General features: G+C 39.3%; 1 protein-coding gene and 1 long non-coding RNA gene across 7 annotated transcripts; both read right to left on the reverse strand.

Annotated features, from left to right (window-relative positions):
- Positions 1 to 1,526: 1,526 nt before the first annotated feature.
- LOC139614208 (uncharacterized) lies at positions 1,527 to 9,466 on the reverse strand. Of its 6 annotated transcripts, XM_071471394.1 has the most exons (6): positions 8,689 to 8,994; positions 4,746 to 8,281; positions 4,468 to 4,673; positions 3,494 to 3,649; positions 3,061 to 3,150; positions 1,527 to 2,908 (listed from the first exon to the last, which is right to left on the reverse strand). In XM_071471394.1, exons 2-6 carry the CDS (start codon positions 5,269 to 5,271, stop codon positions 2,594 to 2,596), a joined length of 1,293 nt encoding a protein of 430 aa, XP_071327495.1. In that variant the 5' UTR covers positions 5,272 to 8,281; positions 8,689 to 8,994; the 3' UTR covers positions 1,527 to 2,593. The 6 variants fall into 6 exon arrangements, with proteins under 6 accessions (XP_071327495.1, XP_071327491.1, XP_071327493.1 ...); XM_071471390.1 differs by lacking the exon at positions 8,689 to 8,994 and adding an exon at positions 9,049 to 9,466 and having other exon boundaries at positions 4,468 to 8,281; XM_071471392.1 differs by having other exon boundaries at positions 4,507 to 8,281; positions 8,689 to 8,992.
- A 7,074-nt stretch (positions 9,467 to 16,540) lies between these two features.
- LOC139614138 (uncharacterized) lies at positions 16,541 to 18,387 on the reverse strand. Its single transcript, XR_011686904.1, has 2 exons — positions 18,119 to 18,387; positions 16,541 to 17,903 (listed from the first exon to the last, which is right to left on the reverse strand). It is a non-coding gene; the product is annotated as an uncharacterized lncRNA (long non-coding RNA).
- Positions 18,388 to 18,864: the final 477 nt, after the last annotated feature.

An 18,864-nucleotide genomic window follows, 5' to 3' on the forward strand; every position in this document is an offset into this window, starting at 1 on the left:
GGATGGAGAGACAGTTCTGCTGCGAGTGCCTTGACATTTATTGGAGTGGATGGATGGTTTTTTAATGAGTCTTGCACCTCGACGAGACTGCTGAGGACGAAACCTGCGAGGGCACACTGATCTTGGGTGCGCATCTTTGCAGTAACTGCAGATGTGAAGTAAAATGCAGCTGGGGTAAGTGCACACATTTTCATTAAAGTTATTGCATATGGGCTGGTTGTTGAACAGGAGTACCTTACGGCCGCAACTGTCGGATTGCTCTTTCTCAGTGGGAAAAAGTTGGCCTTTAAAGTTTTGGTGAGCGTTTAGGAACGTAGTTTGAGGGCAGAGGGATGCCAAGTGACCTGCATTTCCGCAACTAGCGCATACCACCGGTTGAGCACCGCCGACTATCATGACTAATAGTTCGGTATCTAGAATGGACCAGTTCAGGCAGATGTTAGATTGAGAAACCATGAGAGCTGCTTTGTTGAAGAATTGCTTGTGGTACTGGTAGAATATGTTTTTCCCATATCTCAGGTTGAGATCGCCAATCAAGGCCAAATAAGCATCCAATTCTTGCCTACGTTTGGGATATATGGAACAAATGACTTCCCAGAATATGCCAAAAGCTACAACGAATTCACTGAAAGACATGTCCCTGGACAATCTAGGATGAGCCGCTTGAATGATGGAGGCAATGTTTTTTTCACCGGTTGCGACTTTATTTTCGTGTTCCGGTGAAGGGAGGATAATGCTGAGGAGATTAATGTATTTACTTTGTAATATCTTAGCACTTAAATGAGGAGAAATGTTAGCTGCAGATGGAACATAAGGCCTACCTAGCATGGGTGTTGGTACAGCAGAAGCCAGAGAATACTGAGGCAGAGATGGAGTGCTTGCAATGCAGAAGCTTGCGGAGGTGCGGGTGCGTGGATCATTGGGAACTGCGATGAAGCTGCGGAAGTTGAAGGAGTTTGGGAATTCTCCAGAGCCTGAAGGCGAGAGTTAATGGACTGGATGGCACATGAACAACACTATAAGTTGACTCAACTTAACTAAGTCAAGTCATCTTGTTGCTTTGACTGAGTTAATTTAAGTCAACTTATAGTGTCAAGTTTATTACACTTCAAAACATGAGTTGATGCAACATGTAGTCTGTTGACTCAACTTCCTGTATCAAGTTAGTTGGACTACAAAATATTACTTGAGATAACTTTAAGAGATGTTGTTTGAATGTATTTTACCAAGTTCCTACAAATGCGAATCAAGTTGGCTCAACATGAAATACTTAATTGATACAACAAGCGGGTTGTTGACTCAACTTTCTGTATCAAGTTATGTGGACTTGAAAACATTACTTAAGATAACTAAAAATAAGATGTTGGTTGAACTTATTTTATCAAGTTAGCACAACATTATATATTTTTTTCTCAACCTCTATTGCTAAGTTACTTGAGTTTAAGCAAACTTAATATTTACGAAGAATCTACGTGTGAATTAGCCAGTCAAACTTCAATATTAACACATGAAAAAAAAGAAAAGAAGACAATTCAATAAGGACCTTTATTAAAACCCGAACAGGTCCAGCCTTGCTTCAAAATAAGTGTCAATGGATGTCAAGACATAAAAGACCTTCCTTGGGACATGTTAAAAAAAAAAGGCCTCAACACCCTCTAACAGACCTTTGCTTTCACAAACTGAAATTCCACTGTCCCACACATAAATAATAATACATAAAAAGAAGAGCTTCCTTCCTTTGGGGAAAAAACAATAACTCTCTGAAACAGAGTATGTTCTGAGTGAATGTTCAGAGTTGCTGCAGTAAATTGAATTGCAGAAGGAGATTTGAACAAAGAACAAACAAAAAAATGTATCTGAGAAACTTGCTCAAAATGTTGAAAATGAAAACATTCAAACATTACTGAAATGTCCACTCCCTCGACAATTTCTCTGTAACATCACATGGATTAGTGTTCCTCCATACAGAGCAATAGAAATCAGTCAGAACATGAAAACAAGGTGGTGTGACCCACAGAAGGGCAATACATTTCTATACATTTCTTCTCTTACTAAATAGTGTAAAAAATGAGAATTCTTCCTCTGGCACATGCTGACAAAAACACTTTTTACACCCTCTTAAACAACCAGCTCTCTCAGGGCTGGTCAAAAACTGAAATTACACTGTGCTGTCCTGCTTGTAAAAAAAAGCATCAGTCTTTTGAGGGGAAAAAAACAAATCTCTAGGTGACTTTATCAACTGAGTACATTCTAAGTGCATGTGTGTTCAGCATTGTTGCAGTAAAATGCAGCAAGATATACATAGAAAAATGTATCTCTGAGAAACAGAAAATGAACATGTTCAAATATTACTGAAATCTCCACTCTGTTCATTTTTGCTCTACAACATAAAATACAAATTAGTGTCTGCAAGAGGCATTTCCTCCACAGAGAGCAATAGAGATCTGTTCGTAGATGAAAACAAAAAACACTGTGACCCACAGAAGGGCTTTACATTTATTTTCCTCTTACTACATGGTGCAATGGACAAATGGCAAAAAATGAGAATACTTTCTAAGGGCCAAATGCAGAAACATCCTCCTGAGGCATCCCTTTAACTGAGCAGTTTGTTCTTTAGAGAGTGGACCCTAGGAGTGCACATCTCAGACCCGATTCCCATGAACAGGCGCTGAATAACTTCAAAAGTATATTTCAAGTCTTTCGGATAGTCAAGGTTCAGCATGTACAGCAGGCCCATCAGGTTCACAAAAGCGTTGGGTACATCACCCAGATGACGCACGACAATCTTTTCCTCAATGACGATGGCAACATCGTTGTAGGAAACGGGAAGGGGCTCCTTCACATCTTCAACGACCAAAAGGATTCCAATCACCATTCCCTTGATGACATCCTCCTCGGGATCTGTTGGCTTTATGCAAAAACAAACAAAAAACAAAAAGGTGCCTGTGCTTTAGATGCGTTTTGCCAGTGTAAACACACAGAGGATGCCTGAAATGACATGTGTAACCCTGCCCATTGTGAACTATTTTTTGTATCATTGACGAACATTTTGCTGCTTACCTCACACCTCTTCATCAGTGTAGAGGGATTTTCCTTCATGTACCATGGCAGGCCCTGCAAAGCTGCTGCTCTCTTCCTTTGGTTTGATGCCTGAAAAAACACGATACGTGCATTCAGTTGATATCAGAACTCTGATTTTTGTCAACCCTCAGATGACGGAAACTGAGCTTTCAGTTCAAGAGAGGCAACATGAACTCTGACCTTCTCACTGGCAGGTTTTATTTAACAAACCCAGAGTTTCTCTCAATCTCATCCATCTTACAGAGCCAGCCATGCTGTTTAATTTCTTAATTATTCAGTCTGTATCAAAGTGCCTATCCAAGCACATTAATTAGTGGAGGTTTACTGTCTGTCATAATCTAAATCCTGGTTCCTCTCTTCAGTGGGGTTGGACAATTAATTTGGACTACAACTACAACAAATATGCACTTACATCCTTGTCGAGACTCTCCATTAAGGATGTCATTTCTTGTAGATCCTCAAAACGCTTCAAACGGAATAGCTGAAGAAGTTTATGCAGATGGCTGTCCAGACCCTCATTGAACTTATTGATGTCCATCGACATAAGCCTGGTGAATTCCTTGATAACCTATGGGGAGAAGTAACATTACAGTTTAAGTTCAAGTTAAAAGTCACCTAAATTTTCCAATTTCAACTAACATGTGGACATAGAACAGGAACCTGTTACAGTCTGAAGGTACGTATTTCATTAATATTAACTTCAACTTCAACGATCTGTGTCCTCAGACTGTCCTGACCTGTCCCTGGCCACCACAAAGGGAGAACATGGAGTTTGCTTGTGTGACAGGTTATTGAGTTTATTAATGTTTAAATTAGACTGATATGTCAGTCCTTTGTTATGTTGTCATGATAATTCATACATGCTAAGAAACAAGGATGTAAGTTTAACAAATCAGTATAAACTACTATGATTTAAATAGTTAAATAAAAATATGTAATTCATATCAGTTCAAGCATTATTTAATATCATAATTTTTAAATTTATTTGTGTTAGTCAATATGGAGTAAGTTATTGCTTACATCTGTTGATTAAAAAAGATGAAATATTTCCATGTTTGTATGTTCTGGGTCATATCAGAAGTCATCAAATTTCAGGTATAAGGTGAATAAAATTTGAATTGTTGAGGGTATTTTTTAATGTTCTCAAATGTAAAAATGGATCACGTTACTGTTCTCAAATGTAAAAATGGATCACGTTTCACCCACAACATTATTTAAAGGTTAACTAATTAATGTGTTACTTAAACAATTTAAAATTTTACTCCCAAATATTTCACTTTAGGAGCATATATGCTCCTTGTGAGGAATGTTAGCATAGAGCCCTGCAATACACACTATACAACATTACTACTTCACTATGACTAAGAAAAAATGTACACATTCCACCTGTCTTTCAGTAAAAAGGGCAGGCCATCTGACTCTCACTTTGGCCACATGTGGCTCCTCTTCAACGATCTCCTGTCTTCTCAGTGCGTATGTGGCATTCATTGCATCATCGATGTAGGCCAGGTTTGGGATTGTTTTTCTCATCTCCTGGACCATCTTTTCTCTATCTTCTTCAAGACTTCTGATGTCTCTTCCCTGGGGGAGATCTGGAAGAAAATTTGTTTCAGACCGTCTAGGTTTCTTTACTTTGTTTCTCTTCCCTCGCGTGTCCCCAGCACCTCTTTTCTCAGAATTGACCTCCAGTTCTCGACAGCCGACACCTTTCAACTTCTGTCTGTAATTGCCCATCTTAAACTTTAAACTGTGTTTCCATCCATACCATCCAGATGTGGAGCCAGGTTCTGCAAGGCAAGGGTGTTTTTCAACAAGTGCCTTGGCTACACATTCAAAATGTTCAAGAGTTGGGTAGGTCATGAATGAATACATCGTTTCAGCAAGTTTGAGCAGAATCTCAGACTTCATGTCTCTTGAAATGGATAGAAGTGCTCCACTTTCTCTAAAAGCGTCATTGCCCTGCCTGAGCCTCAGCTCAACATCGTATGAGAAGGTGGGAATGGGAAAATGAGCTGGCCACAGCTGTGAACGCCGACCTGCAAAGCCCTCTGTTTGGCTGCTCAATGGGCAGGATGTTGTCGGAGATGATGGTAAAACAGAGCTAAAAGTGTCCAAACTTGAGTCTGAAGAGACAGGGCAGAAAATTACTTGCAATGTCACTTTCTCCTTTGGTAGATCATCAACACACATGAGGTTACAGAAGTCTTTGAAATCCTCATCTTCATATTGGAGGTCAAATGGAGAGCGTAACTGCAGTTAGTTTTTAACAACAGTTTCAGGCCATCAACCGAATCTGGAACAGAGTCCAAGCGGAGCTTTCTAATGTCTTGTGCTGAAATGATCACACGCAACAGCATCTTCTTGTGACTGAGAAACTCTCAGGACTTCTATGGAGATGGAGAAAAAAAAGAATGTAAGAAAAGACAAAATGAACAATAAAGAAACATGAATAAACATGAACAGTCATACATATGTTATTCTGTTTAAAACCTGCTTTTATGTTTATGGATATACTGCATATGTTTTTCAGAGGAAGGAGAGGAACACACCATTTTAAGTAAAATAATACAGTAGCTCAAATATACCTTAATGAAGCAAGAAAACTTTTGGTGTCACCATCAGTTTGCCTGCTTTTGTGTATGGATACAGGGGTTGATATCCATTTAGTTCATGTGATTCCACAATCACCAGTTCAGAAGACTGTTTTTTCATCAACTCATAACTCCGCAGGTGCTCCATGTACCATGCATGATATGGTTCTATGATGAAAGACACTTTGCTGGACACAACTACAATTTTAACCAGCTTCCCAAAGTCAGGAAGGCCACTGGTGTGCCCCACAGACAGAAACATATCCTCTGAATACTTGGTGCCATAAAGGCAGGTATGAGTTGCAAGAGACACAAGACTTATGTTTCCATATTTAAGCTCTACAGCCTGCCTCATGGAGTGCTCGAGTGCATCAGGTGGAACAAATGCAGTGTGTCCAACTTCCAGATCAGGTCTGAAAAGACTTGGCAAATCTAGGTAGTAAGCTAAAGTAAGCTGGTGTTTTGTTGATAGAGTGAGCAAGATGTTTCTGAAATTGTGAGAATCATGCACAACCCTTTTAAAGAAGCTGTGCTTGGCTTCAAACCTGATGGTCCAAAAGTCAATCAGGGGACCAAATCTCCGAATCAGTTGGGGATAATGTGCTAAAAAGTGGTGCTTGGGCAGGAGGTGGAAATCAGGAAACACCTCTTTTAATAGGCACCTGTGATCTGAGATTTTACACTCCAGGTATGCCAATGTCTCTTCTGAAAAATGTCCACTAGCCAGAAGCTCTACTATTTCTTTCAAATCTAATATAATCCCCCAAGTTTTGTAATCTTCTGGTATAATGTGACCGATCATCAACGGCAGAAGTCTCAACAGTGTCCAGTTTCGTGACAATTTCCACCAATAGGATTTTTCAATGCAAAAAACTTTGAAATTGGATGAGGTCTGTTGGTTTTATCTGTAAACTTGTAAGGGAAGGATTCAATGATGGAATTCAGCTCATCTATTGTAAAGTACTGTTTGGATATCAGAGACTTTATGCACAGACTTAATTCTCGTGGCACTATTCCTTCAAAAAGGTTGTGCATAAAATCTGGGGGGAATCCCTGGATTGTATGGAAATGAGACAGTCTATCGAGAACACAGTCACTCTTTACTCCATTCACAGAAACAAACTGATGTCTGTTTAATTCCAGAAGGTCCTTTTTGTGAGCCTCAACTGTCCGGAGTGGAAATACTCCCTCCTTTACCTCGTGAGTGTCAATATCTTGCCGACTAGCTAAACAAAACCGGCAAAATTTGTCGACATTAAAACTCTCATGAAACCCAGCAAGTGAGTGGGCCCCCAAGTTGTCCGCAGACACATATAGCACAGTACCTCTAACAGCTGTTCCCAATTTCTGAACATACAATCTTTGCTGCTCAAGTACTTCAAGGTCTTTTATCAGTGGTTCAAGAATGGCTCCATATCCGTATTTCTTCACATCATTGCTATGACACAGACATGCGAGGTAGATTGACTGTACAGATGATCTATACTGTATTGGTAAATTTGATATCACCCAATAGACTGCACAGACCTTGTGCTTTTTTTTTTGATGTCCCTAATGGGTTGCAAACTTCGAAGTCGTCTATATACAGTCCTAAGGCAATGCTAAGATCTTCTGACGAGAGCAAAATATTGTCTTTGTAATATAGACCGTCTCTGTATGTTTTGTACCAAGACAAGTGTTCAACTGTTTTAATATGTTCTGTCTCCAAGACTTTATCTAACACATCATTATGATTTAACAGCTCTGTCAGGACTTTCAAAACCGGAATATAAACAAATTTCTGTCTTGAAGATGCATCTAAAACATATTCAATCGGCTCAATCACTTTAAAATTTTTCTTGTAAAAAGTTGCTCTTCTGTATTCAGAGCTAAAAGGCCCGTCTTTCGAGAAGAAACTTAGAGGGTTTACTTTTTTAACTATCTCTGTTATAGCAGCAGTGACTGCACTGTTTACTGCACAATTATGCTTAATCAGAACACTTTCAATTATTTTTGGTGTGCACTCTTCTACAACTGAGCTAATACTGCAAAGCTCATTTATTATTTCCTGAGTTGTTGTTTTAGACACATGCAAATTTGTTTGCATACACAGTAAGAGAGATGCTACTTTATGTTGTTGTAACCCTGGAATAAAAGTTTCATACAGGTTTTCTCGAAAATTGTCAACAGAACAGAGGTGATGTTTCTTACTCTTATGTGCACGAAAAGTACTGCACACACTGGACTGAAAACTACAGTCTTTAAACGGACATTTAACAGTTTCCTTATTGTGTATGTGTATTTTTAAATGTGCAAAATACTGTGAATCATTGCAAGTCTCTGAAAATTTGCAAAGTTCACAATTTAACCTAGCGGTCACCTGCCTTGATTGGGCTTGACTATGGTCTCTAGTTAAATGTTTTTTCAGAGATGATTCTGTCCTGAAGGAGCACACACAGCCTGCATAGACACAGGGAAGAGGACAGTTCCTTGCCTGATGACAGTGCTTCAGTTTATAATGGACAATTAGTGTGCGTTGGTTGGCGAGGAGAAATTGCAACACTTGCAGGACCACCTCATTGAGGGGCAGTTGCCCCAAACAGCACAGCCTACACTAAAGTGAAGTGGCCCTGTACAGAAAAAAGAAAGAAAGACAAAAACATATACAACCATTATCAGCAGAAGACACACTAACTTCAGTTTCCATATTGCGTATGTTTATTTTTAGATGTGGAAACTATGTCACTATAAGTTCACAATTTAAAGTTTCCAAATTTTAATGTATCCTAACATGAAATAATCATTAATTTATTTATTAACATGCTTATTACAGTCGAGTATGAGGCTCAACTCTACCTTAAATGCTTGCTGTTTCAGTCCGGCAGCATACTAACGTTAACATATTTCCGAAAACAAACTAAACATTAAATATTCATCACAGGTTATGTTGACAGGCCGTTTGAGACGTAGAGACGTTAGACGATTAATGCTCATTGCCTACAGATGAACTAACTTTGCTAAAAGTAATTTTTTATACCTACTTGGACGGCTCGGCTCCGAGGAAAAAAAGATGGCGGTTGCCTCGGATTTTCAACTCCAACACTGCGCGTGACGTCACATTGCGTGCGCAGGCGCGTTGGTTGAAATGCTCACCTAACGTACATTATGAAGTTAATTGAACGGATTATTATGGGTTTTTGATGAGTTTCCGCGCTTTTTTAAAGGTGTAGTTGTTGTAACTCTTCTTACTTTGTTGTAATGGGCAATGAGTTTTCCCAGCTTGACAACAACAGTCCCTCTGACTAAAAGCCCAAATCCCTTTTAACAGTGTATGGACTGATCGGTTTGGTCCGGTGCAGAATACGGAAGAGAATGAATGAAACCGCATGAAGCAGACCTGCGTTTGGCTGGAGATGCTGCATGGTGGCATTTCTTCGAACGTATACAGCCGGTAGCTGGAGAAGGTGATGTAGGAGGTGAGACTGCTCCGGTAGGGGATTCTGAAGCCATAGCAGCCAAGGCTTGAAGTTGGGAAAGGTCCAGACCTGGAGATGGAGTGATTCCTTGCTCTCTGAGGATATTCAGGATTTCTGAGCCTGTGGGTTCTTGTCTGGCAGCGATCCGAACGCTGCGCCGAGTGGTTTTGGGGGAAGCCGGTTCAAGGAGATCTACTTCGAAGATGTCTGAATCTGAGTCGGACATGTTGATCGGGTAATAAGAGAGAAAAATCAGCAGTGTAATGTAAAGAATAGTTGCCATGAAGATCGAGCGAATTATCAAGGCGCACGTAAGCGGAGCAGGAAACTAAAACTGAGAAGGAACATCTTTAAAAAGGGAGTGCCAGCAGATGATAGGCTAATGAGAAATTGTGTCGCCCTGCTATTGGTTAATTGTGAACAGCTATCTGAACAGCTGATAGGATGATGACAGCCACGGGCCGGAAGAATGAGGGAATAATGAGTGAATATGTGAGAAGAGGTGTGCCTTAATTAGGATTATATACAGCACATGCATGCAAGAGGATAGGTCTTCCTGATTGAATTTACACTATAGCTTCATTAGCTGGCATGTCCCGATTGAGACATGCCAGCTAATGAGTTTTAACGCTCAAATGGAGTTTCTGTGACAAATGGTGTGGGACTGGATGTGGGCCATCACAATCCCACCAATGACCCAATCTGTAGGATTCACCTAAAAAGTAGGTCATATGTCAAAGTAAGATCTTATACATCTGACTGATTTTTTTCATATCACACACAACTCATGTCCGCTTTTTCAGAGGTCTGTCAAGCAAGCCACAGAACCATTGGAACTTCCTCTCAGATCTTTTCAGAATAATAGTTCACAATAGCCTGAAATAAAGCATTGCTGCAAAAAACCATTAATTAACTTTTATTTTTTTAGGAAAAATCAGAGATGAAGAGGAAGTGATTCTGACGGTAACTGTTGCTGCTATGACGGAGATCTATTTTAGCACCAAGCACTGTGCACCAACTCCTTGACTGTGTCTGTCATTCTCTCTCAACATGGATAAAAGTACAATTATGACTAAATCTGGGCCTGTCAATCCTATATTCTAAGACAAAAAAAAACTATCTAAATAATCTGGCAGGCCAAATACTATTGCTGGTGGGCCAGTTGTGGCCTATGGGCCGCCAGTTGCCGACCACTGCTCTAGAAACTGCCAAACTAACAGTTCTCACTGATAGGCTTATGAGGTACACCAGAGAAGGCCAATGATTAAATGGTGTCTTCTCCAAAGACCCATCCAAGGTGTCCTCGCAGTTGCAAGGGAATAACAGCACAAGGACAGAGCCACCCAGAGCTGAAATTGAGCAATACTGGAAGGACGTACAGGAGAAGTAGTACAGGAGCTAAAGCCTGGAAGATAATAATAATAATAAAACTAAATAATAATTGATCAACAAACATCTTCACTCTTTAATGCTAATGCTAGAATGCTAGCTACTACTGAACTGCAACATATTAAGAGTGTTTAATGTCTAAAAAGAAGCTCTTACCTTTAGCTTTTTCAAGATTTTCTTGTCTTTTTTGTGAGGATGTCAGCGGTCAACAATTACCAAGTCAACGATTTTCTTTTTTTTTTTTAATTAGAGGCATATAAACACATATGTATTATGTTTTTAGTGATCTATCAATCAACTGCCTGCGGACATATAGTCCAAATTTGGTCAGTATCTGACCATTACTCCTAGAGATATATGTGAAAACGCAGACGCAGCCCCTTTTGTAGAATCCAAAATTTTCATTACTTTCAGTTTTGGAGAGGATCCAGATATCATCCAAAAAAACTACTTTTGCAGTAAAATATTTTTATACAACCATCCATTTCAGAAAATAGACACATTAAAGATATGAAAAAAATCCAGCCTTTTTGGGAGATTTATTTTCCTCTACTAAAAGAGACATCACACAACACTAATGCCAAGTGGCCACAGCAACCTCCAAGAACAAGAACCAGTCAGCATCACAAAGGCAAACACCCAACAACAAGTCCCAGGCATGAAGATCTGGGTGGTGTCCTCTGACTGGTTGGACAGCCACTGGTTGGACACTGACCATTAGAAAGCCTGTGACTCAATGCTACACGAATGGATATTAGAGTGCTTGATACTATCCAAGGCCGACATTGCCCTGATAACCTTCATCAATGTGCCTGTGTGCAACAATACAGGAAGCCAACTCCAAGGCTGTTGCATAAGTCACCATGCAGTGTGGTATATACAGAGTTGATGCACTGTCACTGCTTCCTGCAGGCGAGAACATATTTGACAAGGAGTAGACAAAAAGGGACATTTTTGACATTTGGGTTGAGCCACCGGGGTGTGTTTACAAATGATAAAAAATGTTCCTGTATGTTTTAGATAGAAAGAAGGTGACAACCACAGCCTGGTGTGCAATTTTCCAAGGTTGCTAATTGTCAGATAGCTCCTGACAGAGGGGAGCAACAGTTGTGCTCGCATCATTGGCAGGAAGTTGAGCTTGTTTTCAGCTGGTGCCGGCCTCCATCAGGGTTCTCCCTTGTCACCGATGCTGTTTGTGATTTTGATGGACAAGAACAACACAGGAGGGAAATACTCTCCTCTCAGCCCTCCCTTTTTTGAGAAACAACTCTGAGGTGACATGTGAGGCTATCAGTCTGTACCGGCTGCAACAAAAGATGAAGGTATATATCAGGTTACATTAATGTACCCTACCTATCAGTCATCAGAGTTTTATTGCTGTGAAATGATTGGTTCCAAAATGTCCCATTCACGGCAGTAAATGCATTCATTGTGGGCTGCATAGTTTGGCATGTGTTACAGCTACACCATCAGCTGCCATCTGTTCGCTCCACAGTCTGGTTAATCCGATAATGTAGCTGCCGTGTCTCCACTTCTCGTCCCTTCCCTGTCTATCCCCAGCACCATCTCCTCCTCAATATAATTAGACCCAAACTGATAGGGTACAACAGTCTTTTTGCCGCAACTGTAACTGTCCTCATGTCTGAGCTGTCTAACATTTTCTTTTGAAAGCATCACAACTTTGCAGAATTATGTCTTAGATGGACCATGAAGCACAATGAAGCGCAATGAAGAATCTGTGACCCACCTACACCTCTTCCTGACCACCTCCAATCAAACCATCCAATCAGAAGTTCCCCTCTCATGAAGACATTCCCATCCTTGAGCTCCATTCCTTATCACCACCACCATCGTCTAAGCTGCGGAGGAAATTTCCTCTAATTGGAAAGATGTTAAACCTATAGACTGCTTTCCATGGTGATCCACTTCCTTCCACCAAAGTCTGTTACTTCTGTCCACAATAAATTCCACTTTACTTCAAATTTCTCATACTCTTGCATTTCTTTTATTAGTCTCCCCTGATTTAAATTATGCATTAGCTATGTTGAGCAGGTCTCAGGTGTCTGACATCCTGATTCCCTCTCTCTGCAAAGAAGACGCTGATCAAGATCACAGCAATTCCTTTATATTGACAAAATGTATTTATCTTTGATAATTCATCATCCAATAATATTAGGTCATGGGAATCAGAACCACGTTCTTCCATTTGGATTTAAATGTGCAATGTCCTTATCACTTTGCCATTATATTATATATATATTTATCTTATATATTTAATTTTACAAACTTGCAGAAAAATAAACATCTGAAATAAAATGACCCATATTTCTGTGAAGTAAAGCAGCGCAGGCATGTGACAACAAAGACCACAAATATTCTTTTCACTTTACAGTTAAATTAAAGTTTGTGTAAGTAGGGCACAGCACTGGAAGGCACTCACAAAAAGTGAACAAAATAAATCAAGGTTAAAAACATCCAGAAAGGTCTGAAAGGTCAAAGGGTCATTCCAGGCCACAGGTATCATTGGCAATCTCCTGACCCCACACACACACACACAGACACAGTTTTGCTGACAGGGCTGTGTAACACAGTTTCCTCTAGCTCACTGTGATCACTGCAGCAGTAAGCTGAGAACTGGAGCCCCACTGCTGTCATGCCGACACTTTGTTGCTAACCAGGCTGGATTTCTTTTACTGAGACTGTAATGAGCTAATAGTTAACACAACAAGGGACAGCTCTCACTGCAGCTCAACTTTAAACTGCTGCTTCTCTTTGAACTTTCCAGGTGAGCCATTTGAATTGATTTCTAATGGAGAATAAAAGCCACACAGTTTGAAATCATTTGTCCATGACTGTGAGAACATCAGTCCATTAACAATCAAATGTGTCAGTCAGTGCTGCACCATCACTTCAGCAGAGTGAACATTATAAAAAATTTAGCTGACATCTCAAGTCCCTCAATGTTATACATCAATGTATATATTCATATATTTTAGTTGTGGCTTCACTTGTTAAAAATGTAATAATTTCTCTAACAACTGAAATTCTTCTGTAGGACCTCGACTTATCTGACCTGCTGCTAATTTGTGTGGCACAAAATTGGCATGAAAATGAAGCATACTACAAATCCTGCATTTGCAATGTGGACATTTGCCGCATTCATTGCTGGATTAACCTTTTAGGGGTCCCAAAAATTTACTGTTGTGCACTTACTGTGCAATGTTCCCTGTCTACTCCATTACAGCCAATACTTCTATGCTGTGTTAATATATTGCTATATTGCTTCAACACAGCTCTATTAGCAAGACGCCCGTTTGTAGAGTGGAGAATGTGGGGTGGGTTTAGGTTGAACTGGTTTTAACCACTTTTAAGACTTTTTTTTTAGCTATTTTACTTAATAAGAACGTATGTTCTTGCAGGATTTTCTGGTTTGTTCATTTAGGTCCAGGACCACACTAGCTGTGTGGCAGCTGTGGAACGTCTTGGTTTTCATTTTGGTGCCCATGTTAACAGGTCTCCTGCTTCACAGCTGATTCACGTGAGGTATAGATTCAGCATCTCTATTCGATCATCTCTTTTTCATGCACGATGGGGCCCAGCAAAAATAGACAGGGAAAAGACATGTTGACATCATACCAGCAACATTACAAAAAACTGACACCTTTCAATGTTAAGGCTGAATCTGAATATGACACAGACATGAAAAAAACATAAATATTACATTTGTTTTTACCATTTTAGCAGCTGCATGTGGAGACTGTGACATGTTGGTGACATTTTCTGTCAAAAATAAATCAGAAATTAAGTTATGATGTAAAGAAACATTTTAGTAGCCTACTGTTGGACATTATCCAAGGCTCTCTTTGGAGAAAGATAGAGCTATTAACTGTGTACGCTATAAAATGTAATTACTTATAACACCTAAAGGCCACTGTGTTATTTACATTTACAGCTGGTTCTACATGTTACATCCTCTGGAATGTGTTGAGTCAAACTCACACTGCAGCAAGAAGCACTGCAACACTGCACTTCAATAAGATCACACTGCATCAGCAGCCTGATACAGATTATAAAGTGGCATCAACCCTGATTGACCTTGAAAAACAAACAGGGAAATTTTCAAACTTTACATGATTTATGTGAGATTGTATTTTATCTGGAAAGTTTAAGACATCTGCCTCTACCTGTCCTGATACATTGATTTACTGGAGTCATGCTCTGCAAATCTATACCACAGAGTGCAAAGTTATCAGAACCACGGTCAGAATGGTCATGATTATAGGAATTGAAATTAACTTTCCTTTAATTATAATTCATCATAATTTTTCCTTTAAGAGCTTGAGCTTGAAAGCTCTGCGTCTTTCAGATCTTCCTTATGTAAAGTGAACTTGGTGCTAGCCTAGAGTCAGGTCTTTTGATTGTTATGCCTCTATTCCTCAGCTGAAGAGCTGAAGGTCTATTCTGGCTCACCAGAAAGTGTTTGATTTCTAACACACAGACAGTTGGTATATTTCTACTTACAGCTTTTTTGAGGTCTGTAACAGCTACAAGACCACAGAGGAAGAAATGGTATCCACTGGCAAGAGAAAAATGAAACAAATAAATGCTGGTTTCTGGATCATCACAGCTGAAAAGTAGAACAGAGGTATGTTCTGTTGCCGGATGGAGCTGTGGGGTTTATATAGGAAATAACAGTAACAGCTGTCTTCACACAATTTATGACACTGAATGTTTGAAGATATTAAAAAAATTATATATTATATAATTATATATATATTTACAAAATAAATAATTTATTCACAAATAGAATATTTTACACGTCTCCAGTGTTTTATCTGAAGTGTTGATCTCCATCAGAAGATATATTTGTGGTTTAAGAACCAAAAACCATCTCAGTGTAGTTTTACATCTCCTCTCTCAGGCTTCTCTCTGGAGCTCTAGTAACAACAGGTCAGTCAGCCAATCAGAGGAGAGGATCTGAGCCTCTCTTCTGATTGGCTGACTGTTTTCTGAGTGACCCAACAAAAATATAGCAGATTTCAGGTAAACACTCAGAGAAACCAAATCCTGCAAGATTAGGTGAAGGGTCCAGGTGGGCAGGGCTTGGGGCGTGGCTGAGGGTGATGTCTGCTTTGTTGTGACATCACAAAGTTCCAGAAGTCCTGACGGCTGGTTTTAAGGCTCAGTTTCTGAATACAGGCTGTGTGCATTTCTCTATGGACTGAGGCTTTGATACTTTCACAGTATTAAAATAGATCCTAGACCTGCTTTATAATCAGAAAGATTACGAAGACTAATAATATGGGACCTTCGAAATTTCTAACTGTTTTCCAGTTTTTCTCTCTCTCTCTCTCTCTCTCTCTCTCTCTCTCTCTCTCTCTCTCTCTCTCTCTCTCTCTCTCTCTCTCTCTCTCTCTCTCTCTCTCTCTCTCTCTCCTCTCCCCCCCCCCTCTGGGTTTATAGGTTGCCCTCTAAACCTTCAGATAAATGGACCGCCGCTCTCAGAAGCTATGAGGATTTCTTCAGCTCTGACAAAGATCAATCTTGGCCTTGAGCGATGGAAGCGCACTCTGCCAGCTGAGTGTGCTGCTGCTGGGGCATCTAACACACTCAAACAAATCCACCTGGCAGTCACTAACAGTTTCTCTGCAATTACTTTTTCTTTTTTTATTGAATATTTTTATTTACTTGTTCATGTTTAACAGATAATTCTGGTTTATTATAACTTTAAAAATCACTTTCAGCAAAACATGTTCAAACTGAATTGGGCCCATTAATGAGACAGCTGTCAACCTGTCAGAAGAGACTCCAGTCTGCATGAACATGAGAATTACACTGACTTACACCAATTAATTTCACCCGTCTATGATTTGTGCAGGTCGGTCCATCATTCCTATCAGTAATGATAAAGGTGCACTCACTAAGTGAGTTCCATTTATCCGAAAAAAAAAAAGCTGAAAAGAAGACAGAAAGGAGACATAAGCAGTCAGACAAGAAAACAGTTATTCAGACTTATTTAAAAAAAAAAAAAAAAAGAAGAGAAATAGTGTAAAAATCACTTCATTTTTAAACATGCATCAGTTTCCAGACCTACCTGCTCATTGAAGTTTGACCTGCTATACTTGCCGTAGTCATTTATATCAGCAGCTTTACGTCCAGTTTTGCCTCCAAATAATTTGGTTTAAATTATCTTGGAAGACTTGGTTTATTTCAGAGCTGATCATCTGACTATTTGAGTGTCTCCTTCACTGTTTTCTCAGATCTCATCAGCTACTTTGCTGTTTTCATGGAAATGTTCAAAAAGCTACAAAATTCAGTCTGAAATTGTGACCTTAATTATCCTTCAATGATTTTGCTTGTTTGGTTTAAATGTAATGTCAATGTTTTTAAAGTGATTTACTTAATTGATACATCATCATACAGTATATCATGTAATCACCTTGTTGAAGTTGAACTTATAGACCAAATTCACATGGCAGCCATGTTGGCTTTGATGTCATGCTGAGGGTGGGAGGCCTTGAACGCTTGAAGGTCTCTGAATAAACCCTGTGAGAGAATGGCGAGATGGTTGAAAAACTTCACCTGTTTACTACTTATCACTTTCCTTTGTGTAGCACCGGTATCACACCACTTACTGCGCCACTGGACCAGTTCTAAGGTTCTAAGGAGTGGAGAGCAAGAATAATTACACCAGAGACCGTTGCTTTAAATTCAAAAGGCTGGCAATTTACTGAATGCAAAACACACATAAAATACAATACACAAACCAAAAAATACCCTGCAGGTTCCTAATATTGAGGTAAGTATTATTATGAAAAGGTATTTCACTCTTTCTTTTTGTTCTTTAGTTCACCTAGTTTATTTCAGTAAAGCTAATCTAAGTTAAGTTAGACCAGTCTCTTTTCTCCTAGGTGGCATCTATTTTAGAATTCCTATTTTTTCCTGAGTTAACTCTTTTTCTTTCTTTTACAGGTAGAAGAATACCTTCAATTACACAATCAAATCAAAGTGGACCACAATAATTTCAAATCACATTCAAAAATATGAACTCAATAGGAAGATAAAAGTATGACTCTTTCAATTCAAATTCAAGTCCAAATGTGAGTTCAAGTGTTCAGTTCAGTGAAAAGTTTCAGTTCGATTCAGTCCAAAAATAATGATTCAATCAATTCTCAGTTCAGTTCAGTTCAAACTAATTCCTGATACTTCTACCACTCTGGCAGCGAGTCACCATACGCAGAAGATTTCCTCGCTGACGCGATGAAGAAGATGAGTTGAAGGTCTGGGTCTGGCCCGCCATCTTGAATCCCGCCTGTGCATGTGCACGCCCGCACACGGCAGACAATCCCCGCTCCGACCGAGCTTCAAACCAAGCAAAACACCTGACCTGTGTTACAGGTCATAAACACAATAAATCTCTTTTTAATCCTCAAATTACACAAATAAATGTTTCACAGTCTTCATAAACCCAAAATATTAACTGGTAAACAGTTTATGACGGAGCATTTCCTTGTAAACAGCTACATTTTTAGCGTTGGCTCTCCACCAGAGAAAAAAAAATACAACACGGTAAAAATGCAAGAAAATAAACACAAAACTCACCAAAACCGGTGTGGCTTAGTTCTCATAAAATCCCCGTCAGTTCCCGACCAGGTAAGTTATGTTTTTCGACTGCAAAATCAACTTTTTTCACTGTTTTTCTGCTTATTAATCGCCGCTCGTTTTCTCCGATTTCTCCTCCGCTCTCTCCTTCAGGTCTCTGCTGCAGCGTCACACAGGTGCTGCGTTTAGCATCACTAGTCCCTTAAAGGGGCAGCGACATTAATTTTCTGTCAGCTTACTTTTAATCTTCAACATAAAATTATTGTTGTGTTAACATTTTTAATTAACTTTGATGAATTAATTTACATTAAATGGATCATTTTTAGCTTTTAACTTATTTATGCACCTCTTAAACTATTTATTCTCATTTATGTCATATTTTAACATGGGTTACATTTGACCAAAATAATAAAAGTGCAGGTGAATTTTGCCAGGACCTCAAAAGGATTTAAAAAAAAAGGATACAGCAGCTGGATTAAAGCTTATATATAGATGTTGAAGGTAAGACCGGATCAGTATTGTGTAATACTCGAGCAGGAGAGGTAAAACGCTAATGTGTGTGGTTTTTTTTAATACTTTTATATTTGTTTGGCAATATTATTCATTTGTTTTTTTTCCCTCTTTGTAAACATTGGTAGATTGCTCCCGCTGTTGTGTTGTGTTTTTCCTTTGTTGATGTAGTTGATTTATTTCTAACTGTATTGCTTATGTAGTTCTTTCATGCCCTTAGTGGTAATTATTGCTTT

The sequence above is a fragment of the Trachinotus anak genome, unplaced genomic scaffold (genome assembly GCF_046630095.1).
Source record: "Trachinotus anak isolate AG129_WGS33_773 ecotype Australia unplaced genomic scaffold, CSIRO_AGI_Tana_v1 ptg000033l, whole genome shotgun sequence".
Classification (NCBI taxonomy): domain Eukaryota; kingdom Metazoa; phylum Chordata; class Actinopteri; order Carangiformes; family Carangidae; genus Trachinotus; species Trachinotus anak.